Source organism: Calonectris borealis, chromosome 16 (genome assembly GCF_964195595.1).
Source record: "Calonectris borealis chromosome 16, bCalBor7.hap1.2, whole genome shotgun sequence".
Taxonomy (NCBI): Eukaryota; Metazoa; Chordata; class Aves; order Procellariiformes; family Procellariidae; genus Calonectris; species Calonectris borealis.
The window spans coordinates 13,989,946-14,008,687 of record NC_134327.1 but is presented as its reverse complement, the minus strand read 5'-3'; the positions used below and the strand labels follow the sequence as shown (position 1 = coordinate 14,008,687).

Below are 18,742 nucleotides of genomic sequence, written 5' to 3'. Positions count from 1 at the left end.
GTGCTGCCAGTGCCCGTGATGGCCGTTTGCCCCAAATTAGGACCCAATTAATTTATGCATACGAAGCAGGGTCTCTTCTAAAGCACTCTTATGCCTAATTGTTCATTTCCTACTGCCACGGGTGCACCCTGCAGCCTCCCCGGCACCGTGCAGACTCGTTACCCGGGTCTGGCTTTGCAGGAGCGGGTGGAAGGGGGTTTCTGGGCTGTCCCCGAGGCCGCGCACCCGGGGCCTGCAGGAGCCGGTTTGGGGAGCTCCGTGAGGGGAAAACCAAAGATTGGTGAGAAGGAAGAGGAGGTGGGAGAAGTGGCTTTGGGCAAGTTTGGCTGGGCAGGAGGCAGGGGTCTGCTCGGGGCGGGCAGCATCCCGCTGCGGGGATGGAACCGGGTTAGTGCTGGGGAAGGCTGGGGAGGGGGATTTTAAGGAAGAATTTGAATGGTGAAAAGCACTGCCCGAGCTTCCAGGTCTGCTGCTGCACCCGACGCTTGGCCATAAATTGTTGAGGCTTTCTCTTCTTCCCTATCGCTATTTTGCTTTCTCCCTGGAATTTTATGGGGAAAGGCTTTTTCCTTCTCTTGCCCCTGGGTAAGGGGTGGCCAGAGCAAAGAAATAAAAGCTGGGGTTTAAAATGGGAGATTGCCTCTGCTCGGCGCAGCGGCAGCACCTTGAAAGCCAGAGTTACTGCCTTTGCAGGTGGGGATAACAAACTTTACCACTAACCCCCTCCAAAACCTGCGCTCAGCCGCCCTTGCTTCTATTTTTGTGCTGAAAAGCGGGGATGCTCGGAGACGATGCCTCCGCAGCCCTGCCACTGTCACCCTGCAGCACCCAGTGACGGTCCCCGCTCGAAGGCAGGCAGGAGCGATGCCCAGCCTGTCGTCCTGCTCCCAGTTCAATAAATCAACAGGGGCATCGCTCTGCCTGCAGGAAAAATAGAGGACATTTGCTCCCCGGTGGTATTTACTACTTGTGCCGGGCCGTGGGTGCCCTCGGCGCGCACCGGAGCAGGCACCCCAGCCCAGCCCAGCCTCGGCGGCTCGGCGTGAAACAAGGCTGGTCCCAAGCTTTGCTTCCGTGCAGGGAGCTGGGAGGATGCTCGTGCCTCTGGAGGGCTTCAGGATTTAGGGATTTTTCCGTTGGATGTGATTTCATTTCTGGTGGGAGTGGGAGGGCTGGTTTATGGGATGCTTTGGGGTTGGTTTTTTTTTTTTGGCAGTTCATAAATCAATAGTCGGGGTTGGGTCACGGCGGAGCTGGCGGGCAGCAGCACCCGACGTTAGCGGCTGTTAGCCTGCAAGGGGGGGGACGTGGGGACCGTTCATGGCGGGTCCTGGGGGCTGAGCTGGTGGTCCCAGGGTTGTGGGTGTTGCTCCCCGACCCCACATGCTTGATGCCCATGTGTTCACACACGTCCCCTTGCCACCTTCCATGTCACCCTCCATGCCACAGCCATGTCACCTCTATGCCACCTTCCATGCCACACCCAGGCACCCCTCTTCACCCCCATGCCACCCTGAATGCCTCCCAGCACGCCATCCCCATGCACCCCTTTTCACCCTCCACGTCACCCCCATGCACCCTTATACACCCAGCGTGTCACCCCCATGTACCCCCATGCACTTCTATTCACCCTCCATACCACCCCAATGCCACCTGCATGTCACCCCCTATATATCCTCCCTGTCATAGCTATGTCACCCCTATGCCACCCCCAGGCACCCCTGTGCACCCTCCATGCTGCCCTGCATGCCACCCTGCATGTCACCCCCATACAACCCCCAGGCCACCCCCCCTGCCACTCTGCATGTCACCCCCATGCACCCCTATGCCACCTTCCATGCCACCCTCTATGCCACAGCCATGTCACCCCTATGCCATCTTCCATGCCACCCCCAGGCACTCCCGTGCACCCTCCATGCCACCCTGAATGCCACCCCCATGTCACCCTATATGCCACCCACATGCACCCCTATTCACCCCCATGCCAGCCCCAGGCACCCCCGTGCACCCTCCCTGCCACCCTGCACGTCACCCCCATGTACCCCTGGGAACCCTTATACACCCTCCATGCCACCCCCGCGCACCCCTATACACCCTATACCACCCCCCGCGTGCCACCCCCAGCCCCGCCCCCCCGCCAGGGGGCGCTGCCCCGCCCTCAAACCCTGTCCGTCAACGCATGCGTCCCACCCACCCTCCGACCTTCCCATGATGGCGGCGCGGTGCGGCCGCGCCGCACCGCGCGCTGACGTCACCACCCTCCGACGTGCGCGGGGGCGGGGGTGGGGGCGTGGCCAAGGCGCTCTCCGCGGCCGGGCCGGGCCGGGCGGGCGCGTCGGTCTGGCGGCGGCGGCGGCTGAGGCGAGCGGCGGAGCGCGGAGGCCGGGAATCAACGGCAGTCGCGACGAACCGACGGGCCCGCATGGCGGGGGTGCGTAGGGCCGCCGGTTGATCTCGGCGCTGCCGCCGCTTCCCGGCGCGATGTCGAATCCCGGTACCCGCCGGAACGGCTCCAGCATCAAGATCCGCCTCACAGGTAACGGGGCGGCGGCGGCTATATCCCCCCCCGGCTTGGGGCCCGGCCTCCCCTCCCCTCAGGCCGCCAGGCCGGGGAGGGGGTGACCGCCCCCTCCCCGGCCTGGCGGCCTGAGGGGAGGGGAGGCCGGGCCCAAGGCGGGGGGGGGGGGGCGGCGGCATGAGGGGAGGCCGTGGGGCCGAGGCGGCGGCAACCGAGCTCCGATCATTACTTAACTTTTATCCGCCGTTTTTTAGTCCCGTTTCCACCTCCGTGGCCCGGTGGAGCCTCTCTTTCTTTTTTTTTTTTTTTTTTCTTTTTTCTTTTTTTCTCCTGGCACCCCCTCCCTCCCCAAACTTCCCCGCTGTGTCCCCCACCTTGGGCTGACACAAATTTGGGGGGAGTGGGGGGCTTTTATGAGTGGGGGTGTGTGTCCCTGTCTCCCCCTCTCCTTCCAGCAGGCCAGGGCACCCTGCTCCTTCCTGGGGTCTCTTCTGCACCTTCCCCTTGGGGGGGTCCCTCTGCCCCCTTCCCCCTCCCCCCCGGCACCCTGCCCCTTCCTGGGGTCTCTTCTGCACCTTCCCCTTGTGGGGGGGGTCCTTCTGCCCACCCCCCCAGCACCCTGCCCCTTCCTGGGGTCTCTTCTGCACCTTCTCCTTAGGGGGGGTCTTTCTGCCCACACCCCCAGGCACCCTGCCCCTTCCTGGGGTCTCTTCTGCACCTTCCCTGGGGTGGGGGTGTCCTTGTGACACCCCTCCAGCAGGCTAGGGCACCCTGCCCCATCCTGGGGTCTCTTCTGCACCTTCTCCATGGGGGGGTCCATGTGACACCCCCCAGCAGGCCAGGACACCTTGCCCCTTCCTGGGGTCTCTTCTGCACCTTCCCCGGGAGGATTTCCAGGGCTTTCAACGAAGCCTTTCATAATTTGCCTTGCTTCGCTTTAATTAATAAACCCCCCCAGCCTCCCGTGTGCCGCGGAGGATAACTCAGTTGCTATTGAGAAAACGTGCATTTGGTTGCTTTCAGCTTTTTTTTTTTTTGTGTGGTTTTTTTTTCCTCCTTCCACGCAACTTGCTCTCGCTTGGCAAATCACACATTCAACTTTTGAAGTTCCTTCCCCGAGCGAGAGGTGACACCAAAAGCGGTGCGTGTGTCGTGCCTCCTGCCAGGGTGCACGTACGGATAAGCCAACTTATGTTGCACCCTGAAAGATCTGGATTAAGTCTTCTGGAAGCTGCTCCGGTCGATGCCGAGCCTGCTTCTTCAAAGGGAAGAGACGCAGTTTCTGCTTCTTGAGACTGCTGGGTGAATTATTAATAAATAAGGCCCAGTCCAGTCTTTCAAAGGCAACAGGTGGATGCGTGGAGATCTCCTGGGCTGAAGGAGCCACGGTGCTACCCCGAGTCACTGGCATTGATCTATGTAGAGCTGTTTCTGTGGGTGCATAAAACATTGTCAAATAATGAGAAAACGGCGCTAGTTAAACTTCAGTTACAGGTTAACTTGTTTCTGGCACATAACACAATCAATCAGAAGCAGCTCTTAAAAAAAAATAATCCTGGTTTTCTTTTAATCCTTTTTTTGATTCTGCACTGCTTGTGCTTTAGAAGACCAAAGTTTGTGAGGATAATACAAATCTGAAAATCCTTTTCTTGGACGTGAGAAAGCTGAAAATATTTTTAGGGTGTATGGATGATGTTTGATCTGAAATTAGTTTTGTGGTGATGTATACTAAATGTCAAGTCAGTCATTAATGTGGCTTATTTTTATGCAAGTCAGTCAATAAAAATGTTGTGAGTTAAGTAACTTACACCGTGGTCGTAGCCCTTCTTCTGAGCTGGAGGATATAATTTGAATAACAGATAGAAGCTGTTGGATTTAATTTTAAAGGATGAATGCTGCATCAAAATGCTTTTTTACTTGTAGCATGCACTAGTCTTCTCTCCTAACTGAGAACATTTTCTGGAAGAGACTGAAGTTTCAGTTTATTGAGCAACTTGGTGGATTTTTTTTTTTTTTAACTCTCTTTTTTTAACTATATTGAAGAAATCTCCTGCTTGCTCAAACACATCTTCTGTTTTTACAAGCATACAACCTGGGTGGTGTGACAAAAGTTGCTGTATTTAATAAAAAATAAATTGCTTTGGGAGAGGTTTAGCTTTAGAATCGTTAGGCAATGCTGTATTCTTGGCTTCGCTGGAGACTAGCGTGCTTGACTTACCTGTTTCAAATAGCTGTACCTAGCGTGGCTTTTGTTTTCTCATCTGTTTTGCTGTTGGGGGATTTGAGCAGATTTAAATCAAGACAGAGGACCTCTTCTGTTATGATTTACTACCTGCATTGTGTTTCTCCTGTGATTAGAAACCATTTATGTTTTGCGCTATGGAAAATAGCTGCATAAATACCACTTGGTCTGAAGGTGCCTGTGAGTGTTACTTTGTAAATGGGAAGTGAATGGTTGTAGAATCTTTCATGCCTAAAGATATAATTTTTTTCTCGTATATTGGAACGGTATTTGTATTAGCAGCGTGTTGGGATTTTTTTATTTACATGACTATATCTAAAAGTTTTGGATCCTCTGATGATTATCAGAAATGATCTTCCAGCTTATACAGAATGGTGTCAGTCCTATCGTGATACGAATCATAATGAAGTAAAATGGCAAATAACGCATCCTGGTTAGAAATATATAAAAAAACCCACATCAGCAAGTAAGTTGGATGGCAGCTTAAAATGACTGTGGATCTCAAACATGCTAATCTCTCGTCGTATCACAGTTTCTCCAAAAGCCTGTTCCTTTTATTTCCATTGGAGCTTTCACCACTGCTGGTGATGTAGGAGCCAGACATACTCAGAGCCTTGCCTCTTGCCGCTTGGAGCAGTTCTAGGCAAAGTAAGGTAAAACTTATTGTTATGTCCGTGGTCTCTTTGTATCCGTACTGTCATCAGGGTAGTGCAACAGTGGTGGAACTATCAAAACAGGGAGGGAAATAATAAAGTGATATTGTGAGTGCATGTGCTCGAAAAGTCCCCTTGGGATTTTCTGGGTCAGGGAGGAACGCGATCCACAGGCCGGGGGACCTTTGCGGAGCATGTGTCCCTCTTCCGCTGATGTGCTTCTCTGAAACCTTTGTTTGCTGCTGCAGTCGCTGCTCCCTGGGGAAGTTCCAAAGGGTTCATCATCTCCAAGGCTCACACGTGTCTTGCTCATACTGTTATATCACCCAGAAGTACTCGTGAAAACTGCAGTCTCATTGTGCTGGGTATCGGAGACGTTCCTGTTCCAGGTAGCTTGCAGGCGGAGGTTGCAGATGGAATTGGAAAGACTGTGAAGAAGTGGACTAAACATGTAATTTTTCTACCAAGAAAAGCTGCAAGTTGTCTTCTGGCTTCATTGGTACTGGCTTTTTCAGCAGGGTCTCAGCTGAGGTGTTAAAAGCTGGCTGGCTTCTGGTGCCGTTGTGGACCTGAGAAAAGATTGGGAAGGAAAAGGCATTAGTTTAAACGTTATGGATCACTTCATAGATGGAGCAGGAAGCGGGGAGGATCTCGCGTATAAGGTCAGATGGCCATGTCGAGGACTGATGGCAAAACCAGTTTCTTTAACAGAAAAGCCGGAGTCGGTATAACGGGAGACTACAAATAATCGTCTCCAAGCATCTCACTTAGCTGCAGTTCAGAGTACTGGAGAGTGTAAAAATGCATTCCTCCTCAGCAGAGCTGGCCTGGGGAGGTGCTGGGCTGCTGGTGACTGTTGTTGTGGCAGTTTTGGAGGGAGGGTAGAGGTGAGAGCCCTCCCAGTTGCGGGGGCGAGGAAAGTGCAGTGTCGGAAGCATCGGGGAGGAGTGAGGAAGACGATGAGGAAGCGAGTGGTTTCTGTGAGGTGAGGGGAAGAGCCGGAGGGGGTTTGTAGGTGACAAGTTTGATTCTTGTAGGAAAGGTGGTGGTGCTTAGCAGTGGCAAAGAAAGGGAAGAAGGAAAAAGGTGATGCAGACGAGCATCCTGAACGCCACTTTCAGTTCACTGCAGTCAGCACAGTTTAGGGAAGTCCCATCTACAAAACCTGACCAGTTAGTAGCTGGTAAATGGGTGGCTTCGGGTCTTTTTGCAGATATGCATTTGTAATTTAAGGAATACATAAAAGAATACAGCGACTTCAAGTAGAAAATAAAATATTATGTTACCTTAAGAGCAGTGTTCACGTAGGATTGTTATAAAAGCACAGATTAAAATGTGTCACGAATGTCAGTGTGTGTTGCTTCCCTTTCATGATTAATGTATTGATCAATGCAGCAAAGTTAACTGACTGATCAATAGCAACATAATATTGGTGACCTGCACAGTTTTATGTCCCGTGTTTGGAAACAATGAATATCTGTGTAGGGATCTCTGTATCAGACGTTGTAAATACTTCATAGGCTGGCTGTAGTTTTCTGTTAGTACATTAGGAAGACTACGGGTTACAGGCTAAGAGTGCTGGTGCGAGAAGGCAGAGTCGGCTGGCCGGTCAGCCCGGCCTGCCTTGGCATTTGGAATTTAATATTGAGCGGGTTTCGTGCAACGAGGAACACGGTGGGAAGCAGCAGTTTAGTAGCTGCAAATTTATTTTGCGTGGTAATCTGGGAGTATGTTGAAATCTATGTCTTGTTATTTTCTTCTCGTAAGGATTTTCTCTGCTCCACGTCTTCTGGGAGCGGGTTGCCTGGTTGTGGTTGGAGCGCTGGGCTGGAACTCGACGCTGAGCTTTGCCGCAGATTTCCTGTGCGATGCTGAGCGAGGCGCTTAAGCTCTCTCTGCCTCTCTTCCCCATTTGTGTTACGAAGTAGTAGCATTTTTGTGAAGGTAAATTCATGGCTATTCAGAGGCCCGTCGAGATGGGGATGGCAAAGAGGCTTGGGACTTATAACTAGGGGTCTTGGAGGAGGGGAAAAAAAAAAAAAATTTTGCTTTCATGGGGGGAAGTGGAGAGAGCAGCCTTTGCAGCCGGCCAGCTGGCATCTTTGGGCTGCCGGAGTGGGAATCCAAAGAGCAGCCTTTTCCTCTGGGCAGGCTATGGGTAGCGACTCCCCTTTTTTGTTTCTCCCAGTAAGTCAAAGCTGTGCCAGCACCATTGTCCTGGTGGAAGTAAATTAAATCTCCAAAAGAAGTTTGTTTGAATATCCCCCTCAGGAAGGGAAAGTAGAAACAATAACTACTTTATTCCTAACTTGAAACTTTCTTTTCTCAAATTGAATGTCTTCATATAAAGAAATGCAATTTGGGATGTGGTTGAGCAGTTACTTAATGATTTCTTCTTTTTTATTCCATACTACCCACCAGTTTAAGAACAGTTTTCTCATCCGGTTCCTTAAACAGCTTTATCACATTTCTAAAGTTTTGTAGCATCATACTTTCTCTTTGTGTTGCAAAATTAAGCATCAATTCCGGGATAATATAAGCAGTGTTTCCAATTTCTCAGCAAGGAAGTCGATTTTACACCAAAGTGTTACGTGTACCAAGTTGCTGACCTCTTACTGACAGCAACTCGGAAACTGCTAAAACTGCCATTATAAATAAAGATAAACAAGACCCCTTGGTTGTTTCTGTAGCTGGCTGGAGGTGTGGTGGGTGGGTCACAGAATGAAGAAGTACTGATTGGAAATACCATCCGTCTATGTGTTTTGGAGGCTTACCTGGATCGCTGCCCAACCTGAAGCAAGTCCAGTTGACATGCTTAACGTTGGATTAATCCGGTTAGATTACTTGCTGCTATTTATGGTTCCAGAGTTAACTACTCACTCGGCTGCCTTGTTGGTTTGGGCCGTGTTGGTTAAGGTGGCGTGATAGGGCAGAGTGGTTTGGAAAAGATGCGGTTAAATCAGTCGGTGTAGTATACTTGTGAGGTTTAGGTGTGTACACAGCAGAGCAACTCATTTAAGACTTGAGTGAAGAGAATATTAAAAAAAAGGCTAGAAGAGAAGATGGCCATCTGCCATCTTTTTCCCTAAATTAGGAATTTAATCTTTTTAGTTATGTTTTTCCATTATGATTCCTCTGGAAATAGTCAAAATATTCCTGTGAAAAGGACCAAATTCTGGAATATCATTGAAAGCTTTTACCTGTATTAGTGCTTTGATATTTTTAACAAAAACTGGTGCTGATTTATTCTCCCAGAGTGAAACAAGCTTTTATTGCCCTGTTACTGAAAATGGTTTGTTCTTTCCTACACCAGCAGTTGTAGGGTGGGGAAGGAGTCAGTGAGATCTTGTGTCTCAAGATACTTGTTGACAACCACCGCTTGTTTCTGCTGTTGTGGATCTCTTTAGGTTTTAGGGTATGTCCGTGTCGAGGTCTTGCGTGTAGTCCTCGATGCTCTTGCCAACACCGGGATGCCTCCTCTGTTGATGGTGAGGACAGCACTACAGTTCATCGACTTCCAGCGTTTTTACCTTGATATCATCTCACCTTCTTTAGCATGTATATTGGAAAGCCTGAAGTTAAGCATGTAGGTAGTCGACATCGAGCACTTGTGTTACGGCTGATAGTGAGGAAGCTCTGCGGCTCTCAGATTGGGATGTTTCAGGTGCTTACAAATGAACTCCTGCAGATGTTGCTGCAGTAAGTCAAGATGTTATCTCCTTGCTGGTCTGCTGACCTCCCATTGCCAAAAATTTGTCACCCACCATGAGAAAACTGGCGGAAGAAAACCTGTGCTCGTACTTCAACTGCTTCAGTGCAGGTTCAGCTTCTCCATGTAAGCCTAGCTCAAGAATTTAAGCTAAAATTCTGGGCTTTGAAAAGCTGAGGTATGTGCATGTGTTGCCTTCTGTTGGAGGAGTTGACTTTGGGAGGGAAAAACAGAAAAGGGAGAGAGTAGTGATTTCTTAAACCAAGCAGCAAGGTTTGCCTAGAGCTTGTTTATTAGTATATATCAATTTATAAAAGATTTATTTAAGTAGTCATGTAATATAAGAAGAAACCTGCACATATGTTTGCTAAAGAAGAGTCAGTAGGTCCATAACAGGTTAAGATGCTACATGTTTATAAATTTTGTTTCACATCACTTTGAAGGGAAATTCAGTAATTTCAGAGAGGAGATCCCTGGGGATATTCTTCTCTGTTTTCCATCTCTATCTTTCTTTGTGAAGTCGTAAAACACAATGGGAGGACAGAGCAAAAATGTTGAAAGTTTTTCTTTCAAATATTCTCTTATGAACTGGCAACTACATTGGGAATATTTGGGGATATAGGACCTGGATGATAAATTTAACGATACTCTAGTTGAATTGGCAGAATAAGCATGCATGCTGTTTTAGAAAGAATCTCTCCACAGGACTGTAATAGCTTGATGCCTTCCTCTTCAGTAAGTCATTTTTGTCAAGTTAAAGGCCAAAATTCAAACTGGCTTGTTGTCAAGGACACTAAGCACAGCAGGCAAAAATCCCCAAGGCTACCCAATTCACAGCATAGATAGATAAAGCTGGCAGAGCACGGTTTACTCTTCCTCCCCTCCCCCATGAAAAATCCTCTTGCCTGGGGTTGTTTTTTTTTTGAGGATATGGACACTATTATGCATACTAATACAATTTAACAGAAAATATTTAAATGGAAGGTTTGTTCATCTGTTTGTGGGTAAAACAATCCATTATTGTTTGGGAGTAATGTTAAAATAATGCACAATCCCCCCAGTGACTGCGTGGTGCTGCAGGCTGCTCTGCCCTTCCAGCTGTGCTCACCTCTGCCACAGCTGGAGGGAATTGTCATTGTCAGAGGACTGGCTCCAGCATCTTGTCCTGGTGAGCACTGGCCCTTTACGTTGGCTGTTGTGTGATGAAGCAGTTCAGATGGGTTAAGCGCATAATCCTAAATCGTGCTGTTATGACTGTAAGAAATGATGAAAAATCCTGTGGAATAAGGTGTTTGTAATAGCTTTCTATGTTACACTTTGGTTCCTGATTCTCTTGTAAGAATATGCAGCAGCCCATTTAGGAATAAAGGGCAATGTTAAACCACACGATTAACTTCAAGTGGTATTGACTGCTAGAATACTCCAGGAATATTATGTGTCCCTGAACGTCCTCACTAATGTGCAGTTTTAGCCATGGTTGGTTTTTTTGAATGGTAGATGTTTCTTTCCCAATTGATTATGAAGAAGCCCTGCTGAAGAACAAAAAATTTGTTTCTCTTTCTTTTATAGATAACCTGGTATTATTTTTCTCTTGCAGTAGTTTTTGCTTTTACTGGTAACCAGCAGTAGGTAAAGAAATATTTTTTGATAGTATGCAGTCTTTTTTTTTTTTCTCAAGTTGATGAGGTCTTTCTCGATACCTTTTATTATTTGGAGTAAAATGGCATTTTTGTATGAGTGAATTAGGAGGAATAGCGTTTTCTTTGACCTTTTCATACGTTTGCATTTTTGTCTTCTGTAAAAATCTGCCTATTTCCTCTACTGGTTAGACTAAAATAAAATGCATCTTATCAATTCTTATCAATTTAAAGTTTCTATCTCTTGTTTACTTCACAAAATGGCAAATTAAATTTGCATGTGTTAAAATCTATTCTTCTAATTAATCTCCCTAGTTTCCAGGACACTATATTAAAAGCTCTCCTCAGTATTTTTCTCCATAAAATAAAGGTTAAAACCCCATTGAAAATAGTTACCTTTTTATTTATTTTGAATTCAGGGCAACTGCTAACGTCAGTCTGAACTCTCTTTTTTCATCGTCTTGACTTTTCTTCCTTGCACCCCGAATGTGGTCTGTATGGCAACCCCAGAGTAAACCAGACATTACAGCAGAGAAGTCAGTCCCTGTGGTCAGTGGTTTTGCATGTTCTAGTACACAGGGTGTATGACCCAAAAAGTTTCTTGGAAAGGAAACGTCTTTTGAAATGCATGTGCTCCATTTTACTGAAGAGCAAAAGCAAAAAAAAAAAAGTCCAGACTGCATATGAAAATTAACTGAGTGTATGGATTGTGCTGCTGCTTTAACATCTCTTTTTTTTTTTTTTTTGACTAAACAAGTGCAGAATTTAGAAAACCGAGGAATTTCAATTTGATTCAGACTTGCAGTGATTGATATACTTCCAGGCGAAGCCTTGTTCTTTATCCTTATAGCTGATGTGTTTTGTTTTGTTTTGTTTTTTTTTCCACATGTGCAGACATTTTTATAAGAATGTGGGAACTTCAGTTTAACTTAGAATTAAAATCCAGAGGTCTCCTAGTCTGCAAGTGTAAGTCTAATGAGTGGATACTTTGTTGTTGAACAAGGCTTTTTGGGTACTTTTAGCATTAATGGGGAGAGAATCCATTAGATTTGGTAAACTTCAGGTTAGGAATTGAGTACGTGAATGTAAGGTAAAGCCTTTGAAAGAATAATTGGGTGAATTTTCTGGGTTCTTGAAGTGATAGTTACTTCAGCGTTATATAGTAGTAGAAATTCCAAGGAGTATCTCTTGTATCTCTCTCTCAAATGTCTGCAGACAGGTAATCATCAAGCTAAGTACTGCAGTGGGCATGTTCATAGTTCATGTGTCTGTAAATACCCTATCAAACAACAGAGCAGAGAGAATAGAAATGGCTTGGTGAAAAAAAAAAAGCCTAAGTGTTGGGGCTTTTGGAATCTGCAGAGAACTTCTGCGTATCTAATTTTCCATCTCCCAGCTATTTCTTATGTGAAGAGTTTTTATGCTGTGATTTGCTGATGCATTTAACCCACTCCTGAAATTGTTTTTAACCAGAGTGAAAATACTTATGTGGGGGTTCCTCTTTCACAGATGAGTGCTGAAATAGAGGTGAGATAAGGTTAAAAGGTGTAAGTGAAGTTAAGGAGCTAGTAGGTGCCAGCGAGTGGCACAACTGTTTGAAACACGGCGTGGGCCATCAGCCCGTGAATGTTCTGGAGTCAGAGAAGGGGTCCGAATTGTGAACTTACTCTTTAATGACTTTGTTCAACTTGGTAGTTGTGTAGTGTAACCAAGTTAAACTCAGGTTTAAATCTCTGCCCCTGCACCTTTTTCCAGAGATCCCATAATTCGTTAAACAATCTAACATTAAATTTGCTACTGCAAAAGCACAGGCTATAGGAATAAATGCCTGGCTCTTTGTACTGACTTCTGCGTATTGTGCAATAATTACCTAAAACCTAGTATGCTACATGTACACCTAATATGCCATAATAGGAGCACCTACATCTTTTATTCCTTCTTTCCAAGATTTTTAGGGAATTGAATGTTAATAGACTTTTTTCGAGACATAATTAGATGTCTGTTACAGCATGATAAACCAGCACAGGTATGAGAGTCAGTCGGACAGACTGACACCAGCGTGCAACCTCTAGATCTGCTTAGGGTAATGTAATCAGTTCCAATAATTGTGCTATTGCCAGCTCTTATTAGTAGTGCTTTTACCTGGTCTAGAAGGAGACTTAGGCAAACAAAAGAAACATGTAAATGGGCACTTTTACATGTTGTATTCTTTAGTTTAAAATTAAATACCTTCTTAGAGTTAGAAAGGTCTGTCTGGTAACAGGATAAATAATACTTCAGTATAATCCAACAGCTTGGCTTGGGCTTGCAGTCACAAGTGATTTTTTTTTTTTGTTCAATCACAGAAGTAATTTGACTTGTCTAGAAATAATGTTTTGATAAACTTCAATAGAAATTAGCAAATCAGCCATCAAATGGGATTTACAAAAAGTTGCTTGGGAAAACGTGTTGTAAGTAGTCTGCAATTCAAGGCATTTCCTTCGCAGGATGCTTATCAAGTCTGCATGTGCTACTTCCAGATTGAACTAGAGCATAGATGAGAACTATTTTTGATAGAAGGGGGGAAAAAAAAAATAAAGCCCAGTTGGAAAGTAGTACCAGGATTTTTTTTTATCATTGCCTTAGGATGTAAATCCTATAAGTGTGCGGAGAGAAAACAGACTTTGAAACACCAGAAGGAATCAGATTAATCTGTGATGTTTGAGACGATGCTGGTAGTGTAAATGTGATGGAAATAGTCATTGTAGGAGTGGTGAGTAAATATATTAGAAGCCTTTGGATAAACTGACTTCTCTTTGATAGTCTGTATACCAAGTAAAGACAAAATGTCCTGCTTGTTTCCGTGATGTTTCTTCACCAGGGTGGCTGTATCAGGCGGAGCAGCTGCCAGTTTTAAGGACAGTCATGCTTCCAGATGCCGATGTAGAGCTCTTTTTTTATGATAGCGGCAACCAAAGACTTGCGCAGGAGGTTCCAGTTGTGGCTGCCAGCCTCTTCTGGAGTGGTGGAGTTCAGATGTTGGAAGACCAAGGGGAAAAGGATCCAGCAAATGTTTTTGCGGGGATTTCTGCTAGGTTGGAAAGCTGATATTAATCAGTTTTCTAGGCTTTTGTTGGTTTCACAAATCACGGGAAAGCTGGCACGGGAAAGCTGTCTACAGATTTTGGGAGACGGTGCTGCCTTAGTTCACCATCAGGCTAATGGATAAACTTACGGGACAAGCTTAATCTTCTTTCCAGACAAAAAATACTACCAGGCTGAAAATGGGATCACACCTGCCATTCTCCTTAAGTAACTTTTGGCTCTTCATCTGATTTCAGTCACATTTGATAAGGGCAGAGATGTTATGCATACAGGGTCTCCAAGACTTGTGGAGATGAGTAGCTTGGTAGGATGAATCCTCCGTCGCTCGGCCTGCCGGTGCTGCCGGAGGGGGCGAGGAGGGGTGCTCAGTCCGGGTCCCAGCCCTGCAGACAGGAGGTGTCGAAGGCGCAACCTGGGAGAGTGGGAGAGCAGCTCTGAGGTAGGAAGGGGAGAAAAATATGTATATTAAGTCCACCGCACACCTGCAGGTAAATCGAGCTTCGTGAATTAAACTCCTAATCGCACAACTAGACTGAGAGTGTTTTGGGTTTTTGTTTGTTGTTTTTTTTTCCTCCCCAAGAACTTAACAACATTCTGTGAGGGAAACATCCAGATGACTTTATCAAGCACCTGTAATAACGTTTGTTTTGACTTAGGGGCTTTGTTTTGCTTTTTAACCCAGATGAAATTGTGTGTTAATTCCTTACACAAAGATTCATCTGCATCCTGTGAGCGTGTTGCTTACAGCATCAGCCAATGCATCAACCTCCTACTGGCATTTTTTAATTAAAAGAACAGCACTATCACTTCAAATTAGTGCCACATAGCTTATTTTAGTAAGGAGTGAAATGGTGTTTAAAGGTTTCTCTCGTATGAAAATTGTTTATTAAATTTTGCTCTCTTTTGGTTCTATCTAGTAGTTTGCCATTCAGTGCTTGGACAATATCAGATTCCTAGGTGTGCGAGTCCTGTTAGTGATACGAATGCAAATAAAAGGCTTGCTTTTAATATCTCAACTATTTGATAAATAGGAATCACCTTCTTAAAAACAAACAAACATCATATTATTTTATGGTTCCCCCAAAGCACGTGTTAGCCTGTTTACAAATGCATTCCCTGTGTTGAGAAGGTAGTGAAGAAATAGATATTTCTGGGAGCTTCTGTGTCATGGACTGTGAAGAGATGGTTTTTTGTAATCCTGTTCAGTAAAATTGTTAGACTTCCGTTACACTAAATTACTGTGAGAGCAAGTAATATATCCAGTGAGAGCTAGCCGGAGTGAGAATTTTCCTCATACAGCATTTCATTTTATCTGGAATATTAGCACTGTTAACCATCCGTGCAAAATGTAATGTATTGACTCTATTTAATCAATTTAAAATGGAAAGCAAACATCTTAGGCTTTGACTGAACCAGCTGTCCTTATGTATTGTTTTTTTTAGATATTAAATTTTGGACTTTGGACGTGTTAATATAATAGTTTGATAAAGAACTTTTTGTTCAGGAGAACTTTCTGTATATTTTTTGTTGCAGGATCCTGCAGCCGAGTGGTGTCACTTGCAAAAAATCTTATGTCTGAATATGAAACACATACGTTAAGGTCGTATAGGAAGAGGCACGGTATCTTTTCATCAAGCTCCAGTTTATTTATATAATACCTTTGATCGAGGTATCTCGAAGCAGTACTGGCATTATAATTTATTGATGTAATGGACACTGACATTTTGTACAAGGAAAATAGCAAACAGTTGCTGTTGCAGGCAAAGTGATGAATGTATAATGTTGAGAAAATTGTAACCAAACATCCTGGTCAGAGTAATGCACTAAAACATTTTCATCAAGATCCCAGCCTTTGTGACTGCAGATTCACTTGGGATTAGAAAGGGGGTTTCCTTTATTGAGTAGCTTGCAAATTGTTCTTAAAAAAATTGCCCCGGGGGGGAGGTCTGCATATGTTGCTGTTAAGCCACTGTTGAGAAACAGACTTTGCAATGAAAGCATTTGTTTTTTTAATTTAAAAAAAATATTTGCTAGAATGCTCTATGCATGCTGTACATTATCTGTTTTCGTTCTAAACTCTATTTTTATTTTGCTCTCTGAAGCCAGCCTGTAACTAAAACATTCCTAGCATCATTTGGCTGGAGATTTAGTCAAGGACGTTTTTCATCCTGCTTTCAAGAAGATGATTCCAGCCTTTCTTGAAGCTGCACCAAAGGAAATTTCCTTCCTTAGCAGGTACAGTGTCAGTGAGGGAAGTCACTGCTTATGGTCCAAAGGCTTAGTGACGTCCTCTTGCTGTTGTCATGTCCTACCATGCTTAATCTGGAAACAAATGGAAATATTTAACATAGCTAGATGGTATAAGATAAGGGTTGGAATCACTCTGTATCCATCATGTTAATTCTCCTTGAGCTCACTCAGCTCACGAGTTGGTTGTTAGCAGAATAATATGGATAAATGTTTTATGGACACGAAGGAAAGGGACTGTGTCAATGACCATAGCGACAGACCTCCTTCCCCACCTCCCGACTAAATCGAAGGGTATTTGCTGTCGCGGATTGGTTTTTCTTACTCAACCATAGATTGGCTCTAACCAGTCTGTTTGTTTTGTTGTTCATCCCTGGTGACTGTCAATAGCGCTGGGCTGAATAAACAGAGACTATTGATCAAATTTGAAGTCATTAACTTGGCAGTTTAAATAGATGCTGTCCTATATAATTAGAACAAGGGAGTAACACATAGGCTGATACGGCTTTATTCTGAATAAAAGCCTTCTTTTCATGAAATCTTGTTTGGTGCTATTCAGCTCTCAGTTTTGTGCCTCCCGTAGGACACACAAGAACTGGACATTTTGTTTAAAGTACCTAAAGTGAAGAGGATGGCTTTGCTTGTGTAAGAGAGTGATGACACTGATGTAACGTGGATCTGCTGAACTTTGATACTAATTGGAAATTGTGTTTGGAAGCAGGGGGTGCTAACGTGAGGTTATTGGTTAACCACATCCAGCTAGAGCATGTCTTGGGGAGGAATACCGCTCGATATTGCCTTCTGTCTCCAAGAGAGCAGCATTGCTTCCAGCTCTGAAGCAGTAGCGGTTTTTTGATGGTCCATCTCGCTGCTGCTCAGCTGAAACACCTGCCTGTTAGATCTGGATGTTTATACTCAAACACCATGGGTGATTAATTATTTCTGAAGGAAGAAGTTTCCTTTTAATGGCTACTGTCGTGCAATGTGCCTGTGAGCCTTCTAAATCATTTTAACATTGTAGATGGAGCATGGCCGTAAGACACATGGAGTATTTTGCTGTATGTGTTCTGGACTCCTTGAAGATCCGTTACAGACGACTGGCGGTGTAGTGTGAACACACGGGCAAGGAGCAGCAATAATCTCATTAATATATGTGCAGCGTGTGCCTGCAGACAGCCCGGTGCTCCTGAGTCACACTGCTGGGAGTCCCTAGAGAGCGTGCAAATTCAGCAGTAGGATGCACGCGTATTGACCCACATTTCCTCGGGCAGAGCAGCAGACACGTGCATCTCATTGCTTGGAAATCAGATGAGAACTGATGTAACTTGGTTCATCCAGCATTTGCATGACCCGAGCCAAAGTGCTTTTGGGGATTTACCACTTGTGTGACTAATACGTGATTAAGTAGATTGTAGAGAGTGCGTCTATGTGCTTTTTGTAGACAAGACTTACCGTATAACAACGGCAGCATCAAAAAAGTCTCTTGTGCATCATTCTCTTATTGTAGCTTTTAACTAGGACTGGTTATTAAATCAGATTTTTTTTTCTCTACATAAAAGCTTTCATACTAATTCCTAGGAAAGTTTGTTGCATAGGGATGTTTTTCCTGCAACAGATGAACAAATGTCCTATAGAAGAAAATAATGATTCTGTACTGGGCTTAATAAAAAGAACAAAAGTAGGTGAATGAATGATAAAAATTTGGCTTCCAAAAGCTATTAATATCTCTGTAATTGCAGTCTTTTTTTGGAACAAGCCTCGTTTCTGTCCTGTTCTCCTCTCCCCTCTGCCACAGCTTCCTTATTCCTGCACATACACAAGCACCCCCCTCCTTCCCCATTAACGGGTGCCACCGCTGTCACCTCCCGCTCCCCACGCACCCCCTGCGAGTTCAGCAGTGCTGGCCCGCGGCCCGGGCTAATAAGCCGAGACGAGCTTTTAGACTGGCAGGTATCCAGCCTTGCTGCTCACCTTTTAGCATCGGTGCCCTTCACAAATACAGTCGTGTGTTTGGTGCTTCCTGTGTTTTTTCATTTGTAAACAAGGAGGGTTTAAGCTGAGCTTTCTGAACAAATGAAAAAAAAACTGCTTAAAGAAAGTGGAGAGTGATGTGTAACATCTTGGGCAGATGTGGAAAGGGATTATAACAGACTGAATAATCACGAAACAAACTACTGAAGATTTTAGAGTTGAAAATTTCCAGGAATTAAAACCAATATTCAAACAGCTGATGTACTTTATTCAAAATCGGAAGTGATGCCAAAAATTTAATTTGAGCGAACACAATTTTCCTTTCCTCTTCCTCAATTTAAACTTTGCACCTTTATTTTAGGTTTTTGTATTGGAAATTACTAAAGTAATTTTTCGCCTTTTGTAGCTAAGCACTTAATCAGTTTGAATTACTTTTAAAATTTTACTTGGATAGTCAAGGTTTCATTTTTCCAGTTTTTTGCATGTGCCTCTTGAATCTTCTGGAACCTGATGGATATAATTTGAATATGAAATGGTAATGAAGACAAAAATAGATGTGTGGCTGTGTTTTGCCCAAAGTCAGTACGCAGAGTTGCTGTAACAGGCTCGCGGTTAGTGTTCCTGCAGAACGTTGGTCTGACGGTGGGTGCTGCAAGGGCGATCCTCCTCCGTACTGATCGT

The 18,742-nt window shown here is 44.9% G+C and overlaps 1 protein-coding gene and 1 long non-coding RNA gene across 9 annotated transcripts in view; one reads left to right on the top strand and one right to left on the bottom strand.

Annotated features, from left to right (window-relative positions):
* Nucleotides 1-2,301: 2,301 nt before the first annotated feature.
* The window catches only part of SMURF1 (SMAD specific E3 ubiquitin protein ligase 1), a 45,867-nt gene continuing 29,426 nt past the window's right edge, over nucleotides 2,302-18,742 (top strand). For 4 of the 8 annotated variants that reach the window (XM_075165365.1, XM_075165364.1, XM_075165363.1 and 1 more), the window contains exon 1: nucleotides 2,333-2,536. In XM_075165365.1, coding sequence (XP_075021466.1) covers nucleotides 2,482-2,536 — 55 coding nt within the window. In that variant the 5' untranslated portion in view covers nucleotides 2,333-2,481. Of the gene's footprint in view, nucleotides 2,537-18,742 lie in introns of all 8 variants that reach the window. The other 4 variants (XM_075165370.1, XM_075165369.1, XM_075165371.1 and 1 more) reach the window with 4 other exon arrangements.
* On the bottom strand, nucleotides 2,809-3,176 carry LOC142089201 (uncharacterized). Its single transcript, XR_012676126.1, has 2 exons — nucleotides 3,094-3,176; nucleotides 2,809-3,015 (listed from the first exon to the last, which is right to left on the bottom strand). It is a non-coding gene; the product is annotated as an uncharacterized LOC142089201 (long non-coding RNA).